Source organism: Saccopteryx leptura, chromosome 8 (genome assembly GCF_036850995.1).
Source record: "Saccopteryx leptura isolate mSacLep1 chromosome 8, mSacLep1_pri_phased_curated, whole genome shotgun sequence".
Lineage (NCBI taxonomy): Eukaryota > Metazoa > Chordata > Mammalia > Chiroptera > Emballonuridae > Saccopteryx > Saccopteryx leptura.
The window spans coordinates 68,744,012-68,769,844 of record NC_089510.1 but is presented as its reverse complement, the minus strand read 5'-3'; the positions used below and the strand labels follow the sequence as shown (position 1 = coordinate 68,769,844).

At 39.7% G+C, this 25,833-nt stretch overlaps 1 protein-coding gene across 3 annotated transcripts in view; it reads left to right on the top strand.

Annotated features, from left to right (window-relative positions):
* The window catches only part of VPS8 (VPS8 subunit of CORVET complex), a 397,311-nt gene that overhangs the window by 16,030 nt on the left and 355,448 nt on the right, over window positions 1-25,833 (top strand). For all 3 annotated transcript variants that reach the window (XM_066346811.1, XM_066346813.1, XM_066346812.1), the window contains exons 2-3: window positions 1,186-1,436; window positions 2,236-2,304. In XM_066346811.1, the coding sequence (XP_066202908.1) occupies window positions 1,284-1,436; window positions 2,236-2,304 (222 nt within the window). In that variant the 5' untranslated portion in view covers window positions 1,186-1,283. The remainder of the gene's footprint in view (window positions 1-1,185; window positions 1,437-2,235; window positions 2,305-25,833) is intronic.

Sequence of the window (25,833 nt, the reverse complement as noted above, 5' to 3'; positions counted from 1 at the left end):
TTTTAGCTTTTTCTTACTTACTTATTTCACTTAGTATAATGTTCTCAAGGTCTATCCATGTTGTTGTAAATGACAATATGTCATCATTTCTTATGGCTGAGTAGTATTCTATTGTATATATGTACCACATTTTCTTTACCCAGTCCTCTATCGAGGGCCACTTTGGTTGTTTCCATGTCTTGGCCACTGTGAATAATTCTGTGATGAACATGGGGGTGTATGTGTCTTTGCGTAGCAATGTTTTTGAGTTCTTTGGGTAGATACCCAGTAGAGGGATTGCTGGGTCATATGGCGGTTCTTAATTTTTTGAGAAACCATTATACTTTCTTCTATAATGGCCATACATGATGGACTTTTTAAAGTATGGTCACTTGGAGTCTAATTATGACATAACCTAAAAACATTTAAAAGTAAATTTAATCATTAAATTTATAATTATTTCTTCCTGACTATATTTTTAGGTTTTTAGAAATTTTGCAGACGATTGTTTGCTAGACAATTTTGCAGTAAACTAAATTATCTGTTTCTTTTTGATATAGCATTATATTATTTAGAGCTGTGAAATCTATAAAAAATTATAGACACACCTTTTAAAAAATTTTTTTAGTATTTCATGTTTCTCTATGACTAGCTTTCTTTCTAGATATCTGTATTTAGTTGTGGAATTATTTTATCCCAGTATCATTGTTTCCTACTCTTAATAGATTTGAACCCTTAGATTTGCCAGTGTCATATTAAGTTACTAGCTATCCATTCTGGGCCCTTTGTATCTACACAAGGCTCCCTGAGAGATCTGTGGCCCTATATGGATTCCGATGACGAAATTGTGCTTATTTTTAGAGGAATTAGAAATCTACTCTGAGGTTTAGGAATATGAGGAAGGGGTTCATTGTAGTATTTAGCACCAGTTTACCCCTATGCTCTTAGTTACATAAATCTAGTTAGTACCAGGTCTAGTTTATCTCAAGTTTATCACTTTCACCAGACTTAAGACTTTGAGTGGTCGGTCACTTCTTAGACTCCTGAGTTAGATGTTCTCCTTTATGCTCCATAGAAACCCTATCCCCGTATCATACCCTGCACCTAGTATTGATTGAATTTCCACAAAAGGTTGACAAAGTAAGTCTCCAGCATGTCCAGTTGAGGAAATCTAAACAACATATTATTATTATTTTTTTTTTGAAGAGAGATCATCATTCAGGTCATCATGATCTAAAGCCAAAAAGCAAAACAAACAAAAACTTGCTTGGATCGACTGAAAACAAAAATTCCTAAAAGTAAATATGGAAAATGAACCAGACCATGAAAATGTGGAACAAAGCCTCTGTGCCAAGACTGCTGAAGAAGAATTGAATAAATCTTTCAATCTAGAAGCTTCACTTTCAAAATTCTCTTACATAGATCTGGACAAGGAATTGGAGTTCAAAAATGACCTGGTAAAAATTCAACTTTTGTCAGTGATGATGTTTAACAGAAATGTTGGTTAGAATGTACTTGAGGATTCAGAGATTCTAAATTTATCATTTTTGCATGGATTCATAAGACTACAGTTTTGTGAGATAATATCACTTTTCATCTGTATAGTTCATTTTAGCTTATGAAACACTTTAATACATGTTCTCATTTGAGCTTCACAATACTCTGATAATCTATTTTATAAAGGAAGAAACTGAAGTGCAGCTATATTAAATGACAAGATCATAGAACTTGTGTTAAGTTTTGAAATCTTATGCAATGATTTTTTCCCCTATTGATTTGGTTTTTGTGATCATAAAAATATTTGATGACAAGTTGTTTGACCTAATTATTCTCACTATAATTTATGAAATTACTATAAGAAATGCAATGTCAGAGCTTTGTATAGTGCTCATATGACTTATGTCTAAACTTGGAAAATTAGGGATTGTAATAAAACAAGCCATTTTGTCATGTCTAAGAAAGCAGATGCTAAAGTCCTTTAACAAAAGCTTTCTGGAAAGGGCCATTGGGATGCTGCAGTCAGTGCATATTTGTATTTGATAATCATTGAATATGTGGCTAGGAAAGGAAACAATTTCTTTTGACCTAACCCTTATCACCATGGATTTTTATTGAGTTGGCTCTCTCTCTGATCAGTTTGGTGGTATGTTTGTCCTTGATTGATAATGGTTCTAAATTAATTAAATACCCTCATGATTATAAAAGGAAAAAAAAATCATTGTGTGAGTTGAACATTCATTTCTTTTCTCTATTTAGATTGATGACAAGGAGTTTGATATTCCTCAAGTTGATACTCCTCCAACACTGGAAAGCATACTAAATGAGGTGAGTATATATTAACGATCATTTTATGGCATTATACTTCTGGGGTTTAGTGTATGTATTAAGATCTGCACTGTCCAATATGGGAGCCACTAGCCACATGTGACAATTTAAATTTACATTAATTATAGTTAAACAAGAATGAAAAATTCAAGTCCTCAGTTGTATGAGGCACATTTCAAGTGTTCAGTACTTCACACGTGGTTGGTGGCTACTAGAGGGAACAGCATAGATACAAAAATATTTCTATTCAGAAAGTTCTGTTGGTCAGTGCTGATCTAGAGATTGTAAGCTTCTCAGGGGCAGAAGCTTTGTCTTATTAATCTCTGTGCCCAGTATAAAGTCTCCTACTTGGTAAATTAAAAACAAATATGTTTTATTAAGTGAACAGAAATACTAAACTCATGTCTCTTTTGAAATTTGCATTATGTTTTGACAATGTTATCTCTACCAGTGATATTCCAATAGCTCATCCCCAGATACTGAAGAGAAGAGCATCTGCAATCCTGCAGTGTGCCTCATCATCCTTCTATATAAAAGAAAAAAACCCTCCATAGTTTATCTTATGAGTCCATCTCTCCTAAAAGTTTTTCAGACTTTTGAAATGATGTTATCCTTTTATGAATCAGTGGTCATAAAGGCTTTATAAGGGGACTTTATGTGGAAGTACATGTTTGTGAAGTATGCTGGGTTTTATGTTCCCTGCATCTGCTGACAATACTTCAACTCAGTCTTCTTGATCTTTTACAGACTTGCTTAAGACTCCCCTGGAAGATTTTTAGCTTCTAATCTGAGGAACATTTTTTAATGTATAAATCTATTTTAGATACATCGTTGTGTTTTCTAAAAGATAATGATACAAAAGTTCCTCAATAGAAATGGCCACTCATCCTATAACTCTAAGTGGGTTGGGGTTTGGTCTGTCTTACTTCTTTCCCATACTACTTTTAGAGTCATAGCCAACATTTTATTATGTATCTTTCATTTTTCTTGTATGACTTTTATTTCCACTTTTTATATTAGTTGATATTGCTTGCTGTCAACTACTTTGAATATATTTTAACTTCAAAAGTGTTAGATATGATCTGTGTTAAGATGTAAGCATTTTAAATTTTGACAAAGAAGGTTTTGATCCATGAAAGAATATCCTGTTACAGTGGTATTTATATATTGCTTTCTTTTTTTTTTTTTTTTTTTTTTTAGAAATAAATTTTTATTAATTTTAATGGGGTGACATCAATAAATCAGGGTACATATATTCAAAGAAAACATGTCCAGGTTATCTTGTCCTTCAATTATGTTGCATATCCATCATCCAAAGTCAGATTGTCCTCCGTCATCTTCTATCTAGTTTTCTTTGTGCCCCTCCCCCCACTTCCCCTCTCCCTCCTTCCCTCCCCCCCCCCAACCACCACACTCTTGTCCATGTCTCTTAGTCTCGTTTTTATGTCCCACCAATGTATGGAATCATGCAGTTCTTGTTTTTTTCTGATTTACTTAGTTTATTCCGTATAATGTTATCAAGATCCCACCATTTTGTTATAAATGATAATGTCATCATTTCTTATGGCTGAGTAGCATACCCTAGTGTATATGTGCCACATCTTCTTTATCCAGTTTTCTTTTTTTTTTTTTACAGTGATTAAAGCCTTTAGGCAAACTCTTGGCCAATACAACAACAATCTATAAAAGAGTGGTGTCCTTAACATGTTCACCAAGTCCAAGTTGGCACCAACACCATTCCAAATCCCTGCAAATGCAACCCAACCCCAGTTCAGTCCGTTAGGTGCTGTCACAAGGAGCAGGAGTCCAGGAAAAGTCCACATCCAGGAAAAGTCCGCATGGCACTGGAATTGTTGTCACAATTCTATACTTTGCAGCTCATGTCCAAGTCCCAATGACCGCTGCTTCTAGCTGGTAATGATTCAGGTAAACTGGAAAAGCCATCTGCAGCATGTGTGGAGATGGAGCTTCTGTTCTCCTCTGCCTGGAGAGATGAGACTAGGGTGCTTTTCCCTGGAGCTCTGCAACTGTGGCATGGTAAAGAGAACCTTGGGATACACTAAGCTGGGTGGCAAAGGTAAATTCATAATAGAAGTTGGCAAAAGGGGGAAAAAGAGAGCTCTAAATTAGGAGTAGGTCCCAGCCTGAAATATGAGTGGGGCATTGAGGTAGGAGGAATAAAGGAAACACTATATATTAAACAAAGCAGCAGAAAATAGGACTATCAGCACCCACAACAGAGATCTTCGAGGGAAGAATAAAAAACCTGACTATTCAGGCAAGACATAGTTAAGTGGCCCTTGTGCAAATGAGATCAGTTTACCTGCTTCTTGGAAGAAATATCCTAGGCTCATCCACAGTGTCGTAGATGGGGCCGACAGCCCTGGGCACCTTCAGCCTTCAGTGGCAAACCCCAGCATTCTGGGCAAGGTTAGGTCATAGGTGGCTGGAGCAGGGCTGGAAGAGACTGAACCCTCCCTTAGAGGAGTGAGGGGGAAGCCTACCTTTCAGTGTCCCTGTTTCCTCACAGCAGAGGCGTGTAAGCCTGGCAGGCTTTAGCTCAATGACCTTCCTTTCCACTATTGAAGCAGGACCCAGCTGGCATCCTATGAGACCCCTTTGGGGTGTTGGAGCCTTTAAGGGCGTATCCTAAAAGCTGGTAGTTCACCTGATCTCTATTGGGCTTTTTCTGCCTCTTGGTGCCTTAAAAGCCATGCTTAGAAGATCTCGTTGAGGGGTTTGAGGATCCCCATCTGCCTATATAAACCTTTTCCGTTTATCTGGAGCTATTTGGAAAAAGACAAAACAGTGTTATTAGCTGGATCAAATAAAAGAAGGTAGAAGTTTGCAGGAGAAAAAAATTTGGCGTCTCCTGTTCATCAGCATTCAAAAGAAATTTAAAAAATTTTAAGTAAAAAGCATGATATGGTAGACCCATAGGAGTTCCAGGATATGACTCCCCCCTTTAAAATTTTTTTAAATTGACCTTAAAATATTTGCTGGGTACACTTTAATAATATCTTGACTTTAAAGATTGTAAGAAATACCCATAATTTGAAAGGTTTGACAAAATATAGTAAATGCTTTTGCTACATATGCAGGAGCATTGTCCATTTTAACCAGTTTAGGAAATCCAATAATAGAAAAATGCATACAGACAATGAGCTATAACATGCTTAGCAGCCTCTCCTGTTCTGGCAGAGGTTACTATAAATCCAGAATAAGTATCCACTGTAACGTGGACATAGGACTGTTTGCCAAATGAAGGTTTATGAGTAACATCCATTTGCCAAAGTTGTCCTGGTAGGAGTCCTTGAGGGTTAACTCCAAATGAAGGGACAGATTTTAGAGTAGGACATCTTGGACAGGATATACCAATCTGCCATGCTGCTTCCCAAGAAAGTTGAAACTGTTTACACAGGGCTGCAGCGTTCTGGTGATGAATAGTATGAGACTGAATTGCTCGATCTGTCATGGTTGCTCCCAATAATTTTCTTTTGGGTAGCTTGATCAACGAGGGCATTCCCTTGTGCTAAACAAAGCTCCAGGGAGCATGGAGTGAGCTTGAGTATGTCCTATAAAACATGGAGCTCTATGTTGACATAGAAGTGTTTGAAGAAGGAGGAACTGCTGAAATAGTTCATCAGCAGTTGTCCCTAAGACAGCAGTCTTTATAGTGGAAACTACCATAAGTAAATATTTGCTGTCTGTATATAGATTAAAGGAGGAATATGGCAAATGCTGAAAAGCCATGATAATGGCATATAATTCTAGTCTTTGAGCTGATTTTAAGTTGACTGTTTCAGTATAAAGTTGTCCATTGATTTGCAAAAGCGATTTGCCATTTAGTGGAAGTTTCCCAGAGCCATTGTTGTTGATCCTTTGAAAAAAGGAACAACAATAATTTTGAGGCTCAAAACCTATAAGCTGTAAGGGTCGCCTATGCCCCTTGATAATCAAGGAGGCGACAAGATCAAAATATGGAAGTGTATTCCATGGGCTATTTAGATGGTTCAATGTGCCCAAGCTGTAGCTGCTCTTGTACCAATTGAGCAGCTGCCCTAAGTTTCTCCTGAGAAGGGGGCCATTGGTCTACCCATGCAGGATTATCTGATTTCCAAGTAATTGGGTCTGCACAATGCATTATTGGGGTAGTAGGAGCTACCAAGGCCCCTATGCTATATTTTGATATCCTAATCCACACCTTCTGGTATTGGGAGCCACTTCTATGGGGGTGAGAATTCCTCGCTGTTCTTTCCCTAGTCCCTTAGAGGGCAAAAATCCCTGATCAAGCATCTCAAAACTGACTAAACCCTTAGGACTGACAAGCAACACTCCCGTATTTTTCAAAACATCTCTACCCCACAAATTAACTGGCCATCCAGGGAGCACATAAGGCTTAAAAAATCCAGAATGACCTTCTTTTTTTTTTTTTTTTTGTATTTTTCTGAAGCTGGAAACGGGGAGAGATAGTCAGACAGACTCCTGCATGCGCCCGACTGGGATCCACCTGCCACGCCCACCAGGGGCGATGCTGTGCCCCTCCGGGGTGTCGCTCTGCCGCGACCAGAGCCACTCTAGCGCCTGGGGCAGAGGCCAAGGAGCCATCCCCAGCGCCCGGGCCATCTTTGCTCCAATGGAGCCTTGGCTGCGGGAGGGGAAGAGAGAGACAGAGAGAAAGGAGGGGGTGGGGGTGGAGAAGCAAATGGGCACTTCTCCTATGTGCCCTGGCCGGGAATCAAACCTGGGTCCCCGGCACGCCAGGCCGATGCTCTACCGCTGAGCCAACCGGCCAGGGCCCAGAATGACCTTCTTAATCTTCCCAATGTAAAAAACTAGAACTTTGTTGAGGGGATTTACTCTGCCCTATACCTTGTAATTCTGTGGCTGCTGCATGAGTGGGCCAGAAAGGAGGCCAGTGTAGCTTATCAATAACAGATACATCAGCTCCAGTATCTAAAAGTCCTTTAAATTTATGCCCTTGTATTAGTTCCATTTCAGGACGTTCCTGACCTTTTTTTTAAAAATCCAATTGGCAAAATCAGAGGAGCCAAATCACCAATTTTCTTGGGGCCCCTTTTGCAGGATGTGGCCTGAGAAGCAGAATTAGCATCCTTATACTATTCTTCTAACTCCCTGAATTAGACGTGAGACAAATTCTTTTATTTTATTTTATTAATTTTGATGGGTGACATTGATAAATCAGGGTACATGTGTTCAGAGAAAACATCTCTAGGTTATTTTGACATTTGATTATGCTGCATTCCCACCACCCAAAGTTCAATTGTCTTCCGTCACCTTCTAACTGGTTTTCTTTGTGCCCCTCCCCTCCCCCAACCCCTCCCTCTCCCCCCCCCCCACCCTGTAACCCCCATACTCTTGTCCATGTTTCTGAGTCTCATTTTTATGTCCTACCTATGTATTGAATCATATAGTTCTTAGTTTTTTCTGATTTACTTATTTCGCTCAGTATAATGTTATCAAGGTTCATCCATGTTGTTGTAAATGATCCGATGTCATCATTTCTTATGGCTGAATAGTATTCCATAGTATATATGTACCAAAGCTTTTTAATGCACTCGTCCTCTGACGGATACTTGGGCTGTTTCCAGATCTTTGCTATTGTGAACAATGCTGCCATAAACATGGGGGTGCATTTCTTCTTTTCAAACAATGCTATGGTGTTCTTGGAGTATATTCCTAACAGTGGTATAGCTAGGTCAAAAGGCAGTTCGATTTTTAATTTCTTGAGGAATCTTTATACTGTTTTCTACAGTGGCTGCACCAGTCTGCATTCCCACCAGCAGTGCAGGAGCGTTCCCTTTTCTCCACATCCTCGCCAGCATTTATTCTGTGTTGTTTTGTTGATGAGCGCCATTCTGACTGGTGTGAAGTGATATCTCATTGTGGTTTGAATTTGTATTTCTCTAATGATTAGTGATGTTCAGCATTTTTTCATATGCCTATTGGCCATCTGTATGTCCTCTTTGGAGAAGTGTCTAGTCATTTCTTTTGCCCATTTTTGGATTAGATTGTTTGTCTTCCTGGTATTAAGTTTTACAATTTCTTTATAAATTTTGGTTATTAACCCCTTATTAGACGCATTGTCAAATATATTCTCCCATTGTGTAGTTTGTCTTCTTATTCTGTTCTTATTGTCTTTAGCTGTGCAGAAGCTTTTTAGTTTGATATAGTCCCATTTGTTTATCCTGTCTTTTTTTTTTTTTATAAGTTTTTTTTTAATAAGTTTTAAACTTTTTTTTTTTTTTTTACAGACAGAGCCAGAGTCAGAGAGAGGGACAGACAGGGACAGACAGACAGGAACGGAGAGAGATGAGAAGCATCAATCATCAGTTTTTCATTGCAACACCTTAGTTGTTCATTGATTGCTTTCTCATATGTGCCTTGACCGTGGGCCTTCAGCAGACCGAGTAACCCCTTGCTCAAGCCAGCGACCTTGGATCCAAGCTGGTGAGCTTTGCTCACACCAGATGAGCACGCACTCAAGCTGGCGACCTCGGGGTCTCGAACCTGGGTCCTCCGCATCCCAGTCCGATGCTCTATCCACTGCGCCACCGCCTGGTCAGGCCTGTTTATCCTGTCTTTTATTTCACTTGCCTGTGAAGACAAATCGGCAAATATATTGCTGCGAGAGATGTCAGAGAGCTTACTGCCTATGTTTTCTTCTAAGATGCTTATGGTTTTACAGCTTATATTTAAGTCTTTTATCCATTTTGAGTTTATTTTTGTGAGTGGTGTAAGTTGGTGGTCTAGTTTCATTTTTTTGCAGGTAGCTGTCCAATTTTCCCAACACCATTTGTTGAAGAGGTGTTGTAAATATTAATATTGAGCATTACTCCAATATATGCTCTTACTTCCTTTGTCAAATATCAGTTGTCCATAGAACTTTGGGTTTATTTCTGGGTTCTCAGTTCTGTTCCATTGATCTATATGCCTGTTCTTATGCCAGTACCAGGCTGTTTTGAGTACAATGGCCTTATAGTATAACTTGATATCAGGAAGTGTGATACCTCCCACTTTATTCTTCCTTTTCAAGATTGCTGAGGCTATTCGTGTTCTCTTTTGGTTCCATATAAATTTTTGGAATATGTGTTCTATATCTTTGAAGTAAGTCATTGCTATTTTAATGGGTATTGCAATGAATTTATAAATTGCTTTGGGTAACATAGACATTTTAATGATGTTTATTCTTCCTAACCATGAGCACGGTATATGCTTCCACTTGTTTGTATCTTCCCTGATTTCTTTTATCAATGTTTTATAATTTTCCGAGTAGAAGTCTTTAATCTCCCTGGTTAAATTTATTCCTAGGTACTTTATTTTTTTGGTTGCAATGGTAAAGGGAATTGATTCCTTAATTTCTCTTTCTGACAGTTCATTGTTAGTGTATAAAAATGCCTCTGATTTCTGAGTATTAATTTTATATCCTGCCACCTTGCTGAATTCATTTATCAGGTCTAGTAGTTCTTTGACTGTGACTTTGGGGTTTTCTATATACAATATCATATCATCTGCACAATAATGATAGTTTAACTTCTAGTTTTCCAGTTTGGATGTCTTTTATTTCTTTTTCTTGTGTGATTGCTGTGGCTAGGACTTTCAGGACTATGTTGAATAAGAGCGGTGAAAAGGGGCACCCCTGCCTTCTTCCTGATCTTAAGGGAATTGCTTTTAATTTTTGCCCATTGAGTATGATGTTGGCTGTGGGTTTGTCATAGATGACCTTTATCATGTTGAGGTATGTTCCCTGTATTCCCACTTTGCTGAGAGTTTTGATCATGAATGGGTGCTGGATTTTATCCAATGCTTTTTCTGCATCTATTAAAATTATCATGTGGTTTTTCTCCTTTCTTTTGTTTATGTGATGAATCACATTGATTGATTTGCAAATATTGTTCCAGCCTTGCCTCCCAAGAATAAATCCCACTTGATCATGGTGTGTGATTTTTTTCATATATTGCTGGATCCGGTTTGCTAATATTTTGTTGAGGATTTTAGCATCTAAATTCATCAGGGATATTGGCCTATAATTTTCTTCCTTTGTGTTGTCTTTGCCTGGTTTTGGAATCAGAATTATGCTGGCCTCATAAAAGGAGCTTGGAAGTCTTCCTTCCTCTTGAATTTTTTGAAATAGCTTGAGAAGGATAGGAGTTAGTTCTTCTTTGAATATTTGGTAGAATTCACTTGTGAAGCCATCAGGCCCAGGACTTTTCTTTTTTGGGAGTTTTTTGATAACTGTTTCGATCTCATTTGTTGTAATTGGTCTGTTTTGGTTTTCTGATTCTTCCAGATTAGTTTTTGGAAGATTATATGTTTCAAGGAATTTGTTCATTTCATCTAGGTTGTCTAGTTTTTTGGCATACAGTTCTTCATAGTATTTTCTTACAATATTTTGTATTTCTGTTGTGTCAGTTGTTATTTCTCCTCTCTCGTTTCTAATTTTATTTATTTGAGTCCTCTCTCTTTTTTTCTTGGTGAGTCTGGTTAAAGGTTTATTGATCTTGTTTACCTTTTCAAAGAACCAGCTCCTGGTTTCATTGATTCTCTGTATTGTTTCTTTAGCCTCTATGTCATTTATTTCTGCTCTGATATTTATTATTTCCTTCCTTCTACTAGCTCTGGGCTTTACTTGCTGTTCTTTTTCTAGTTCTTTTAGATGTAGGGTCAAATTGTTTATTTGAGCTTTTTCTAGCTTCTTCAGGTATGCCTGTAATGCTATGAGGTTCCCTCTCAGGACTGCTTTCGCTGTGTCCCATGAATTTTGAGTTGATGTATGCACATTATCAGTCGTTTCTAGGAATTTTAAAATTTCTTCTTTGATCTCATTGTTTACCCATTTGTTATTTAATAACATGCTATTTAGTTTCCAAGTGTTTGAGTATTTTTCAATTTTTCTGTTGTGGTTGATTTCTAGTTTCATGCCATTGTGATCAGAGAAAGTGCTCGATATGATTTCATTCTTCTTAAATTTGTTGAAACCACTTTTGTGCCCTAACATGTGGTCTGTTCTAGAGAATGTACTATGAGCACTTGAAAAGAATGTATATTCTGCTGCTTTAGGGTGAAAGGTTCTGAAGATATCTATTAAATCAAGTTGATCTAGTATGTCCTTTAAGTCTGCTGTTTCTTTGTTAATTTTCTTTCTTGAGGATCTATCTAGTGATGTTAGTGGGGTATTGAAATCCCCTACTATTATAGTATTGCTGTTGATCTCGCCCTTTAAATCCATCAAAGTCTGCTTTATATATTTAGGTGCTCCTATATTAGGTACATAGATATTTATAACTGTTATATCTTCCTGTTGGATTGCTCCCTTTATCATTATGTAGTGACCTTCTTTATCTCTTACTATAGTCTTTGTTTTAAAGTCCATTTTGTCTGATATAAGTATTGCTACCCCGGTTTTTTTTTTCATTTCCATTTGCGTGAAATATTTTTTTTCCATCCTTTTATCTTTAGTCTATGTGCATCTTTTGTTTTAAAGTGTGTCTCTTGTAGACAGTATATGTACGGTTCCTGTTTTCTTATCCACGCAGCTACACTATGTCTTTTGATCGGATCATTTAATCCATTTACATTTAAGGTTATTATTGATATGTAGTTGTTTATTGCCATTTTATTCTTTAAAACTGTATTCCTCTTTTGCTATATTCTTTTTCTCCTTTGATCTGTTTACAACAAGCCCCTTAGCATTTCTTGCAGCCTTGGTTTGGTTGTAGTGAATTCCTTGAGTTTTTTTGTCTGGAAAACTTTTTATTTCTCTTTCAATTTTAAATGATAGCCTTGCTGGATAAAGTAGTCTTGGTTGTAGGCTCTTGTTCTGCATTACTTTGAATATTTTTTGCCATTCCCTTCTGGCCTCAAGTGTTTCTGTTGAGAAGTCGGAAGTCATCCTTTTGGGGGCTCCTTTGTAGGTGATAGCCTTTTTTTCTCTAGCAGCTTTTAATATTTTCTCTTTATCACTTAGCTTTGGTATTTTAATTATGATGTGTCTTGGTGTTGATTTCTTTGGGTTTCTTTTTAATGGAATTCTCTGTGCTTCTTGAACATGTGAGATGTTTTTCTGCCTTAATTGAGAGAAGTTTTCAGCTATGATATGCTTGAACAAAGTCTCTATCCCTTGTTCTTTCTCTTCTTCTTTAGGAACCCCTATGATGCAGATGTTATTTCTCTTCATGTTGTCACAGAGTTCTTTTAGAGTTTCCTCAGACTTTTTGAGTCTCTTCTTTTTTCTGCTCTGCTTCTGTGCCTTTATTTATCTTGTCCTCTAACTCGCTGATTTGATTCTCAGCTTCATCCATCCTGCTTTGAATTCCTTCCATTGTGTTCTTCATTTCTGATACTGTATTTGTCATTTCTGACTGATTTGTTTTTATTATTTCAATGTCCTTTTTTATTTTTATTTTATTTTTATTTTTTATTTATTTTTGTATTTTTTTGAAGCTGGAAACTGGGAGAGACAGACAGACTCCCGCATGTGCCCGACCAGGTTCCACCCGGCACGCCCACCAGGGGCGACGCTCTGCCCACCAGGGGGTGATGCTCTGCCCCTCCAGGGCGTCGCTCTGCTGCTACCAGAGCCACTCTAGCGCCTGGGGCAGAGGCCAAGGAGCCATCCCCAGCGCCCGGGCCATCTTTACTCCAATGGAGCCTTGGCTGCGGGAGGGAAGAGAGAGACAGAGAGGAAGGAGGGGGTGGGGGTGGAGAAGCAAATGGGCGCTTCTCCTATGTGCCCTGGCTGGGAATTGAACCCGGGTCCCCCGCACGCCAGGCCGATGCTCTATCACTGAGCCAACCGGCCAGGGCCTGTCCTTTTTTATATTTGCTATCTCTTTATTTAGGTGTTTGTAATGACCATCTATTGTTGTTCTAATATCTTTGAGCATCCTAACAATCGTTATTTTAAACTCTGCATCTGGTAATTTGGTTGTATCTGAGTCATTCAGGTCCTTTTCTGGGAATTTCTCTTGATTCATTTGTGTTGCATTTCTCTGTCTTCTCATTTTCTCTGTGTAAAAGAAGCTTTTAGCCACTGGAGTCCACTGGGTTTGGCCTCTGTTCCCTAGGTATGGTCTGTCTGCAGGCCCTCCACCCCCTCTGCTTTTGCTGCCGAGGGCGTTTGGGTATGGGCGTTGCCGGTGCCTGCCCCCTGGGGCTGTTGCTGTGGTTTCTGCCTCTTTTTCACAGGAGTGGCTGTGATCACGTGCTCGGGTGTACAAGCCTTGGTGGCCTTGGCCTTTGCCCCCCCCCTGTGGGTGGCGTTATGCTCGGCCCTGAGGGAAGTGGCGAGCACGTTTGCTCAGTTGTGGGTCTCTGCCTGTTTCTGGGCTTTTGCCTGCCCTTGCAGGAGGAGCCCGCTTGTGGGACGGCTGCAAACCTTGGCTCCGCAGGCGGGGCAGACTGCGTGCCTACGCTCAGTAGCGGGACTCTGCCTGTTCTGGGTTTTTGGCTCCACTCCTGTGGGAGGAGCCCCCTCCCAAGTCAGGCCACAAGCCTCGGTTCCGCAGGCAGGGCAAGGCTGTGCTCCTGCGACCTTTCTCAAGGGCGGGTGTCCACCCCTTCTGGTGTTCCCACCCTTCCCCCTGCAGGCTGGATTGCAGGCGGCCCACAGCTGGGCTTGACCACTTTTGCACACCCCCTCCTCCCCACCCGGGCAAGACTGAGCTCTTACCTGGGTCCAATGGTGGCCAGCCGGCTTCTGCCCTTGCCAACCGAACCATGTTTCCGCGTCCTGCCGCCGCCCGCCCTCTGGCAAGCCCTCAGCCGTGTGGGTGGGGGCGCTGCAGCTCATACCCTAAGACACTACTGTAGTCCCGAAAGCTCCCTCCTTCTAAGCGCCTCTGCTCTGAGTGCCATGGGAGAGCTTGTTTGGCTGGTGTCCTGCTTCCCTTTGCTGGTATTGCTGTTTCCAGGGGAAATATTCACTTCAGATTTGGGGAGTGACTCGTCCCAGGGGTTAGGGTGGCTGTCTCGCAAAATGTTTCTCCCTGTGCCTCCTAGATTACACTCTCTTCCTGCTACTCCGGTCCTCTCCTCTCGCCCCATCCCCCGGAGCCCCGAGTGAGTGGTTGTGAGAGAGGTTTTCTCTGCGATCCCTTTAAGAAGAATCCTGGGTCTGAGAAATGAGTCTCTTTCTCACAAACAGTATCCTGTCTTGTTTCCAGCTAAATACTGTCCATATGCCTCTTCTAGGCTCTGGGGCTGCAGGCTGGGGCTTTGTTCCTGGGATTCAGGACCCTCCCCTCTCTGCTAAACTCACTTCCCGCCACGCGAGTCTCTCCCGGCTGCTGTTCACTCCAGGGAGTTGGGAAGCCCTCTCCGCGTTTCTGCTTTTCCTACCAGTCTAGGTGTGACTTCTTCAGTGTTCCTTGGTTGAAGAGTCCTCTTAGTTTAGTCCAAAGTTGGTTTTTCCAGATGATAGTTCTTAAAATTAGTTTGTAATCCACTTTGGTTCTGGGAGGTGGAGGTTTGTACGTCCTCCTACTCCATTGCCATCTTGTCTTCTCTCTCTATTGTTTTCTAATATAGAGGAAATCATTCTTTACAGTTGTTGAGATTAATTTCAGTCAATTTTGTTAACATGATCTTAATCACATCTCATTTCAAGTATCTTACTAAGTGTGAAATAAAAACAACCTTAGAGGACTGTGCACAGAGCCCTCTTTGTACATATTTATATAATAATGGCAGAGAAAATAATGCTCATATGGATGAGATTGTAGTTCATATGAAGGAAAACCATCTTTGTAAAATTGACTACCTACTAGTGATAGTAAACACATCATTAGTGGTTTATCCTCAGCAGTAATTTGGGTGCCTTGTATATTTGGATCTTAGTGTTAGATACTAGGATTATAAAGTGCTATATGACTCTCTCTGATTTTGAAAGTGAATTGGGACTGAAAATGGCCAGGGAGCTACAAGATGGTGGCAGAGCAGGTAGACGTTACACTTACCTCCTCCCAGAACCAAACTGGAATTACAACTAAAATATAGAGTAATCGACCTGAATAACTAATGGAAGACTAGCTAAAAAGTCTTTTTTGTTGTTTTAAAGGTTGTATTTATTGATTTTATAGAGAGGAGAAAGAAATAGAAAGGCAAGGGAGAGGAGCAGGAGGTAGTAACTTGTAGTTGTTTCTCATATGTGTCTTGACTGGGCAAGTCCGGAGTTTTGAACCAGTGACCTCAGCATTTCAGGTTGATGGTTTATCCACTGTGCCACCACAGGTCAGACAAGAGAAGTCTTATAACCAAGGATTTATAGAAGATGCCACATTGAGACTGGTAGAGAGGGGAGAGATGTAAAAATAGTTGGCCCTGCTCTCGTGGGTGGTAATTGAGATTCTGGAGGGATATCTCAGCTGTAAAAGTTCCCCCTCATAATTGTAGGGTCCCAACCCCAAGCTGGGCTCTCCAGTCTAGAGCACTAAGGTCAGGAAGAGGTACCCATATAACATCTGGCTCTGAAAATCAGCAGAGTCTTTGTCCACCAGGGAAAGACAGACATCTGCTAGTGACACAGGCACCCTCTTAAAGGGCCAATGCACAAACACTCTTCTGTAGCCACTCATCCTAGGCTCTGGCGGAGGGAGGGTTGAGCAGAGTAGCGTCCTCTGAAGAGAGACTGGGGTTTATGGCTCTTGGGAGAGGGCTAGGGACAGCCACCAAGATACAGTACTTGTACTGAGCCAGTCTCCCATACTGACCATAGATGCCATCTCTCTTGTTTGGAGCACTCCCCTCCGTATAGCATCATCCTGGGAAAAAGCAATAGTTCCACCCTGTGGAGCTTGCTGAGGAGTTAGCTGCCTGGCTGAGGGTATCAGAGGTCTACATAGACTCACAGGGTGTCAGTGACCAAGTAGTGTGGCTTTGAGGTGGGGGCCATTCTCTCCATTTTCCCATGAACCTGACTGTACTTCTACGTCATGAGAGATCCACTAGTCCCACTCTCCAGGTTCCTGGTGACCCCACCCTCTCAACTCCATATGGCTCTTCCCTGGGGGAGATTTTCTCCCTGCTTAGATCTAGGCAGAATCTTGGATAGACAGAGTTATGTGGCCTTGGGGCAGGGGCCACTCCCCATGATTTTCACCAAGCTTGACTGTCACTTTCCCCTCACAGGAAACCCACTAGCCCCATCTTCTCAACTCCCCATGGCCCCACCCTACTGAGATCAGGCTCTTGGCAGAATCTTGGACAGACTGAGTTGTATGGCTCTATGAAGGGACCATTTCCCCCTCACCTGTCCAACTGGTGCAGAGCTCTCCCTTCCCATGGCCAAATCTCGGTCTTTTTGGGCTTGATAAACCTTGCTGACCTCACCATGAGGACTCTCTGAGACCCTGCCCCACCCACCATAAAAGTGTACAAGACCCAGCAGGTGGCAGCTAGACTTGGTATACCTTGGGACATTTGCTGAGTGACCTCAGACCCAGCACTGGTACCTAGTTTGAACCTATATCAGTCGGGGTGAACACTACTTGTCCCTACCTGGTGACTCACTGAGAACCTACCTCATGTGACTCGAGTACTGCTAGACATTTTTTCAGTGATTGAGCCTAGCAGGCAGCCACAGGTGGTGGCAGGCGGAGATGGATCTCGAGGTACCTTGGGACTTTTGCTGATCTGCCTCTGGGCCTGGTGCTGGTAAATGCCAGCCTTGGTGCACATACCCAGGTCCAGCAGAGGCAGCCACAAACTATGGTTTGCTTTGTAGCTTCAAAGAGATTGGCCAGGGCCAGTCACTGTCAGTATCTGACATTGGCCTGCATCAGAGTCCCTCCCAAGAGGACCAAAAACTAACATATCCCTTGGCCAGCTTCATATAACATCAGAACAGGATTCATTTAGCTTCATAAGCATCATATCCAGAGGGAGATCTCAGCAGGCACCAGACCCTTGTGAGGTAAATTCCATTTTGCGTGGTTAGCACCTGCACATCAGCTCATACACTGTGGGTGAGGTTGATTTTTACAGTCAGGCAGCCTGAGTATCAACTCCACACAGGAACGGGCCAATAGCAGTCAAGACTCAATTACAACAGGAGGGTCCACATAGCCCACACAAGGGACATATCTGGAGCACCCAGCTCAAGTGATCAAGGAAACTGTTATACTGGGTGCCACAGGAGATACCTACTACATAGGGCCACTGTACCAAGACTGGGAGTCATAGAAGATTTACCTAATACATGGAAACTTTTACAAAAAGGCAGCTAAAATGTGGAGACAATGAAACATGCTTCAAATAAAAGAACTGGAGAACTCTCCAAAAAAAGAGCTAAATTACATGGAGGAAAGCAATTTATCAGATATAGAGTTTAAAAAAATGGTTATGAGGGTGCTTAAGGAACTTAGAACTACAACAGCATGGAAAAGGACTTAGAAATTATAAAGAAGAATGAGTCAGAAATGAAGGATACAATATCTGAAATGAAGAATACACTAAAAGGAATAAACAGTAGATTGGATGAAGCAGAGGGTCAAATCAGTGAGTTGGAAGACAAGGTAGGAAAAAAACACTTAATCAGAACAGAAAAAAGAAAAGTATTTTAAAAAAATGAAGATAGTTGAAGGAACCATTGGGACAACATGAAGCTTAGTAATAGCTGCATGATAGGGAAACCAGAAGAGAGAGAGAAAGAAAGAGAGAGAAAGAGAGAGAGAGAGGGTACGCAAGGGATTGAGAACCTATTTGAAGAAATAATGACTGAAAATCTCCCTAACCTGGTAAAGGAAAAGACACAAAAGTCTAGGAAGCGCAGAATATTCCAAATAAGATGAACCCAAAGAGGCCTACATCAAGACACATCATAATTAAAATGGTAAAAGGTAAAGACAGAAAATCTTAAAAGCAGCAGGAGAAAGATAGTTACCTACAAGAGAGCACCCATAAGACTGTCAGCTGATTTCTCAACAGAAATGTTGCAGGCCTGAAGGGACTGGCTTGAAATATTCAAAGTGATGAAAAGCAAGGACCTGCAACCAAGGTGACTTTACCCAGCAAGGCTATCATTTAAACTTGAAGGAGAAATAACTTCTCAGACAAGAGAAAGCTAAAGGAGTTTGTTACCACCAAGCCTGTATTACATGAAATATTAAATGTTTTTCTAGATGAGGAAGAGGAAGAGGAAGATGGTTATAAAGAATGAAATGGTAATAAATACATACCTATCAATAGTCACTTAAAATATATATAGTTGAAAAGCATAGGGTAGCTGAATGGATAAGAAAAATAGATCCATATATACGCTGTCTATAGTATACCTTACCTCAGAATGAAAGATACTAAAAAGTAAAGGGATAGAAAAAGGCATTTCATGAAAATGAAAAGCAAGCTGGAATAGCAGTAGTTATATATACTGTTCACAAAAATTAAGGGATATTTCAAAATGAATATGAAGTGATTAAAAAAAAGCATTTAATTTTTTTTTTTATTAAACAAGACCATCAGAAAAGCAAACAAGTTAAAGAAAGTTGTTTGATTATGCAAATGAGATGCAAAACCAACTTTTATTTCATTGGTGCAAATGCACTATACAAAAGGCTGAAGGTACTGCAGTATCTACACGTTCCCCGATCCCCTAATTTTTGTGAGCAGTGTATGACAAAATAGACTTTAAAATAAAGGCTATTGTAAGAGACAAAGAAGGATGCTACATAATGTTAAAGGGAGCAATGCAACAAGAGACTATAACCCTTATAAACATTTATGCAAACAACATAGAAGCACCTAAATATATAAAGAAAACTGTGATGGATGTAGAGGGAGAGCACGACAGTAATACAGTCATGGTAGGAGATTTTAACAGCCCATTGACATAAATTGGTAGATCTTCGAGACAGAAAATCAACAAGAAAACAGCAGTCTTATAATACACTATATCAGATGGATTCAATTAATATTTTCAGAGCATTTCACCCCAATGCAGCAGAATATATGTTCTTTTCAAATGCACATGGAACATTTTCTAAGATAGACCACATGTTAGGCCGCAAAACAAGTCTCAATAAATTTAAGAAGATTGAAATCATATCAAATATCTTCTCTGGTCATAATGGTATGAATCAAGAACTCAGTCACAAGAAAAAACCTGAAAAATACACAAAGACATGGAAGCTAAAAGCATGTTAATAAACAATATATGGATTAACAATAAGGTCAAGGAAGAAATCAAAAGAGATGTTGAAACAAATGAAAATGAGAACACAACAACCCCAAATCTATGGGACACAGCAAAAGCATTCATAAGAGGGAAATTTGTAGCATTACAGACCTACATCAAGTAACAAAAGAATCTCAGTCTAACCATAACTTAAGGAACAACAAATAAAACTCAAAGTGAGCAGAAGGAAGGTAATAATAAAGATCAGAGAAGAAATAAAATAGTCTAAAAATACAAAAGATCAATGAAATCAAGAATTGGTTCTTTGAAAGGAAAACAAGATTGATGAACTGTTAGCCAGACTCATCAAGAAAAAAGGAGGTTACACAAATAAAATCAGAAATGAAAGAGAAATCATGGATGACACCAGAGTAATGGTAGCATGAGAGATACTCCTGATCTCTCCCCTTGAAATTTCAACAGTTTGAACAACTATAATGCAGTGAAGGAACCCAGCTGGGCTTGCAGGCTGAAAGATCTACGCATCAAATGGACTGAAGGTGGGATGGGTTGAAAAGGGGGATAGAAGATAAAACGCATTCATAGTTGGTCCTGGAGAGGAGAGATGCCAGAGTGACTGAGGTTTTCTTTTTCTTTGCTGGACTGAGGGAGGGAGGCTCATACTGCTTGAGTTTTGTTTTCCAAGAACCAAAGAGTGAACCCTGGAGTACCTGGGCCTCCTTCAGCTGGGAGGAGTAGAGAGATTGAGGGGCAGAGAGGATGGTACTTAACTAAGGTCACGCAGCCCAGCACAGGGTCATGGCCCACAGCCTGTGCTCTGTGTAGTGATGGAGAAGACCAAGGTGTGGGCCCCAGCCTTCCAGATCCTATCTCTCTCCCCTCATGGGTATGAAGAGTGGCAGTGGCAGAACTCACAACTGACTCTCCGGAGCCACTCTTCCCTGAGAAACAGAGGTGCTACATGTCTGATCCTCTGGTTCACTGAGATGTGGGAGTGCCCGGAGACCTGAAATCACCATTGCTAGAGCAGTAAAGCCTCAAAGCTATAAAGCTGAAGCTGTAAAGCCCTCACAACATAGCTTACCCATCAATGCAACTGCGACCTGGCCTGCATCATTACAATAGCAACATCACAGTGGAGTTGTACCCAAGAATTTCACAGAGCCAAAACTTGTAGTACAATGATACCTACTGGGAACAAAAGTAATCTCTAAAAACTAAAACATTATTTTCTTTTTTTTCTTTCCTTTTTCCCATTTGAATTTCATTATCTTTAATTTTTATTCTTACTTTTTGTGAGTGTTTTGATTTTGATTCTTTTACTCTTGTTATTTTTTTCTTTTTTTATATGAATTTCATTTTCTTCAATTTTTGTATTTCTTACTCTTATTTTTTTTGTGATGTTTTGTTTGTTTTTAATTTTTCCCCCATTTTTTCTCAATTTTTGCTCTTTTCTGTGGTTTTTCTTTTCTTCTTATTTTTAGAATTTGTATTTTTTCATTGTAAGTTTGCAATTGTTATTTTTCATTTTTTAGTGTTTCTTGTAAGAATTCTTAACAGTACAACTCTCAAATGCCTCCAAGGAAGAAGAAATCAAATACTATGGATACACAAGACAAAGATGTAGTTCAGAAAGAAAATGAAAAATCTTCATGAAAGCTATCTCAACTACATGAAAACCTTGGAGTTAAATGACAGAGAATTTAAAATTGAAGTCCTAAAAACATTCAATCAGGTGCGAGAAAACAGGGATAGGCAATTTAATGAGCTCAAAAAATAGATTAATGAACAAAAAGATTACTTCATCAAGGAGATTGAAACTTTAAAAAAAGATCCAAACAGAGATGAACACAATACATGAACTAAAAAATGAGTTAGAACAGGTCAGATAGAGGAGAGAATAAGTGACATTGAAGACAGGCAACTAAAGATGCTATAGAGAGGAGAAGAAGAAGAGAGACTCACAAATTTTAAAAAAATGAGAAAGCTTTATAAGAATTGTCTTGACTCCAACAGAAAGAACAATATAAGAATACTGGGTATATCAGAAGAAGAAGAAGAGAGAGAAGGGAATGGAGAGCCTATTCAAACAAATAATTGATGAGACCTTCCCAAGCCTGTGGAAAGAGAGCCTCAAATCCGAGAAGCAAACAATGCTGAATTACCTCAACCCAAATAGGCCTACTTCCAGGCACATTGTATGAAATTGTCACAAATCAATGACAAAGAAAGAATCCTCAGGCAGCTCAGCAAAAGAAAAATATAACATATAAAGAAAGGCCCATTAGGTTATTATCGGACTTCCCAGCAGAAACTCTATAAGCCAGAAGAGATTGGACTCAAACATTCAAAGTACTGAAAGAGAGGAATTACAAGCCAAGAATAATATATCATTCAAATATGAAATTTGAAGTTATCCTTCAAATATGAAAGGGAAATAAAAACTTTTGCTGACATACAGAAGCTGAGGGAATTTATCACCAGAAAACACCTACTACAAGAAATAATCAAGGGTTTTTTTTGACTAGATACAAAGAACAAAACAAATCAAAACGAAAAGTAAAAACTCCCAACAAGATCACAATAAAAACAGGGATAATCTGTGACAGCAATAACATAAAAGAGGAGAGAATAAGGATCAGCAGTAGCAAAGGAGGATGGAGTGCAGAAGCACTCATAAGACAATGGACTCTTGTAAATATGACAGTTTTTCTCTTAATAACCTAATGGTAACCACCCATGAAAATGCTACATAGTATTAAAAAAAAAAGGAAGAAGAAAAAGGGGGAAAGAAGTATGGAATACCACCGAACAAAAATAACTGACAAAAATAAAGAATAACCAAATGAGACATAGAGCTACCAGAAAGCAAAACATAAAATGGCTATAGGAAATCCTTCTGTCAATAATTACCCTAAATGTAAGAGGATTGAATTAACCAATAAGAGTCACAGAGTAGTCCTGGCTGATTGGCTCAGTGGTAGAGCATTGGCCTGGCATATGGAAGTCCTGGGTTCAATTCCTGGCCAGGGCACACAGGAGAAGCTCCCATCTGCTTCTCCACCCTTCCTCTCTCCTTTCTCTCTATCTCTTCCCCTCCTGCAGCCAGGGCTCCATTGGAGCAAAGTTGGCTCGGGCACTGAGAATGGCTCCATGGTCTCCGCCTCAGGTGCTGGAATGGCTCTGGTTGCAATGGAGCAATGCTCCAGATGGGCAGAGCATCGCTCCCTGGTAGGTATGTGGATGGATCCCAGTCGGGCACATGCGGGAGTCTGTCTCTCTGCCTCCCCGCTTCTCATTTCAGAAAAATACAAAAAAAAAAAAAAAAAAAAAAAGGCACAGTGTAGCATATTGGATCAAAAAGCAAAATCCAACCTTATGCTGCTTCAAGAGATGCTGTAAGGACAGAAGTAGACTCAAAATGAAATGTTGGAAACAATTCTCCAAGCAAATAATACCCAAGGAAAAGCAGATGTAGCCATACTCATATCTGACAATTCTGACTTCAAGACAGCAAAGGTAACCAGCGACAAAGATGGACATTCATAGTGATAAAGAGGACATTGTACCAAGAAGATATGACATTTCTTAATATGTATGCACCGAACCAGGGATCACCAAAATATATATCTATTAACTGATCTAAAAATAAAAACAGACAAAAACACAGTCATACTTGGAGATCTCAACACACCATTGACAACTATAGATCAATCATCTACACAGAAAATCAATAAAGAAATACTGGCCTTAAATGACACACTAGACCAAATGGACATAATAGACATTACAGGACATTTTATTCTAGAACTTTAGATTATACATTTTTCTCCAGTGTGCATGGAACACTATCAAGAATAGACCATATGTTGGGCCACAAAACTAACATCAACAAATTCAAGAAGATTGAAATTATACCACGTGTATTCTCTGACCATACGGCTTTGAAATTAGAATTCAACTGCAGAAAGGAAGTAAAGAAATCCACAAGAATATGGAGATAAAACAACGTACTTCTAAAAAATGACTGGGTCAAAGAAGAAATAAAAGCAGAGGTCAAAAGATACATATAGAGAAACAAAAATGACAACACAACATATCAAAATTTCTGAGATGCAGCAAAAGCTGTACTAAGAGGGAAGTTTATATCATTATAGGTTTATATCAAGAAACCAGACTGACCAGGCGGTGGCGCAGTGGATAGTCAGACTGGGATGTGGATGATCCAGGTTCGAGACCCCGAGGTTGCCAGTTTGAGTGCGGCTCATCTGGTTTGAGCAAAGCTCACCAGCTTGGACCCAAGGTCGCTGGCTCGAGCAAGGGGTTACTCAGTCTGCTGAAGGCCCACGGTCAAGGGACATATGAAGAAACCAGAGAGAAACCAAGTAAACAACCTAACATCACATCTTAAGGAACTAGGAAAAGAGGAACAAAGGCAAACCAAAGCCTGACCAGGCAGTGGTGCACTGGGTAGAGCGTTGGACTGGGACCCAAAGGATCCACGTTCAAAACCCCGAGGTCGCCAGCTTCAGTGTGGGCTCAGCCAGCTTGAGCATGGGTTCACTAGCTTGAGCCCAAGGTTGCTGGCTTGAGCTAGAGATCACTTTCTCTGCTGTAGCCCCCCAGTCAAGGCACATGAGAAAACAATCAATAAACAACTAAGGATACCAAAGAGCCGCAATGAAGAATTGAGGATTCTCATCTCTCTCCCTTCCTGTGTGTCTGTCCATATCTGTTTCTCTCTCTGTCTCTGTCACAAAAAAGAGAAAAAAAAAAGGCAACCCAAGGTCAGCAGAAGAAAGGAAGTAAATAGTAAAAATTAGAGCAGAACTAAATGAAATGGAGAACAAAAGACCTATAGAAAAAATTAATACAACAAAGAGCTGGTTCTTTGAAAGATCAATAAAATTGACAAATCCCTGGCTATATTCACTAAGGCAAAAAGAGAAAGGACTAATATAAACAAAATCTGAAATGAAAGAGGAGAAATTACCACAGATATCATAGATATACAAAGGGTCATAGTAGGATACTATGAAAAATTATATGCCACTAAATTCAACAATCTAAAGGATATGGATAAATTCCTAGAACTATACAATTCTCCTACACTGAGTCATGAAGAAGTAGAAAACCTAAATAGACTCATAAGCAGGGAGGAAATAGAAACAATTATCAAAAACATTCCTAAAAATAAAAGTTCAGGACCAGATGTTTACACTAGTGAATTTTACCAAACATTCAAAGAAGATTTGGTACCCATCCTTCTCAAAGTCTTCCAAAATATAGAAGAAGAAGCAATATTCCCTAAGACATTTTATGAGGTTAACATAACCCTCATACCAAAACCTGGCAAGGACAACACAAAAAAAGAAAACTGACCAATATCGCTAATGAATATAGATGCAGAAATCCTAAACAAAATACTAGCAAATTAAATACAACAACACATTAAGAAAATAATAAATCATGATCAAGTTGGATTCATTCCAGGAGCACAAGGATAGTTCAACATATGGAAATCAATTAACGTAATACACCATATCAACAAAACAAAACAAAAATCATATGATCCTATCAATAGACGCAGAGAAGGCATTCGATAAGACACAACATCCCTTTATGTTTAAAACAATAAAATTGGAATAGCAGGAAAGTACTTCAACATAATAGAGATCATATATGACAAACTATTAGCTAATATAGTAAATGGTGAAAAACTAAAAGGTTTTTCTCTAAAATCAAGAACAAGCAAGTCTGCCCACTCTCTCTACTCCAATATAGTTCTGGAAGTTTTAGCTGGAGCAGTCAGGCAAGAGAAAGAAAGAAACGGCATTCATATTGAGAAAGAAGAAGTAAAGATGTCATTTTTGGCAGATTACATGATCCTGTATATAGAAAACCCCAAAGACTCCACTGAAAAACTATTAGAAACAATAAACCAATAGAGTAAGGTCACAGGATACAAAATCAATATACAAAAGTCTATTGCTTTCATATACGCCAATGATGAACCCTTGGAAAATGAACCCCTCAAAATAATCCCTTTTACATTTGCAATAACCAAAAAATAAAATACATAGGAATACCCTTAACAAAGGATATAAAGCAGCAGTTCGCAACCTGTGGGTCGCGACCCCGGCGGGGGTCGAACGACCAAAACACAGGGGCGCCTAAAGCCATCAGAAATAGGCGACCCCTGTGTTTTGGTTGTTCGACCCATCGGGGTCGCGACCCACAGGCTGAGAACCGCTGATATAAAGGATCTATATACTGAAAACTATAAAGCATTATTAAAAGAAATAAAAAACAATGAAATGGAAAAATATTCCATGTTCATGGATTGGAAGGATCAACATAGTTAAAAGGGCCATATT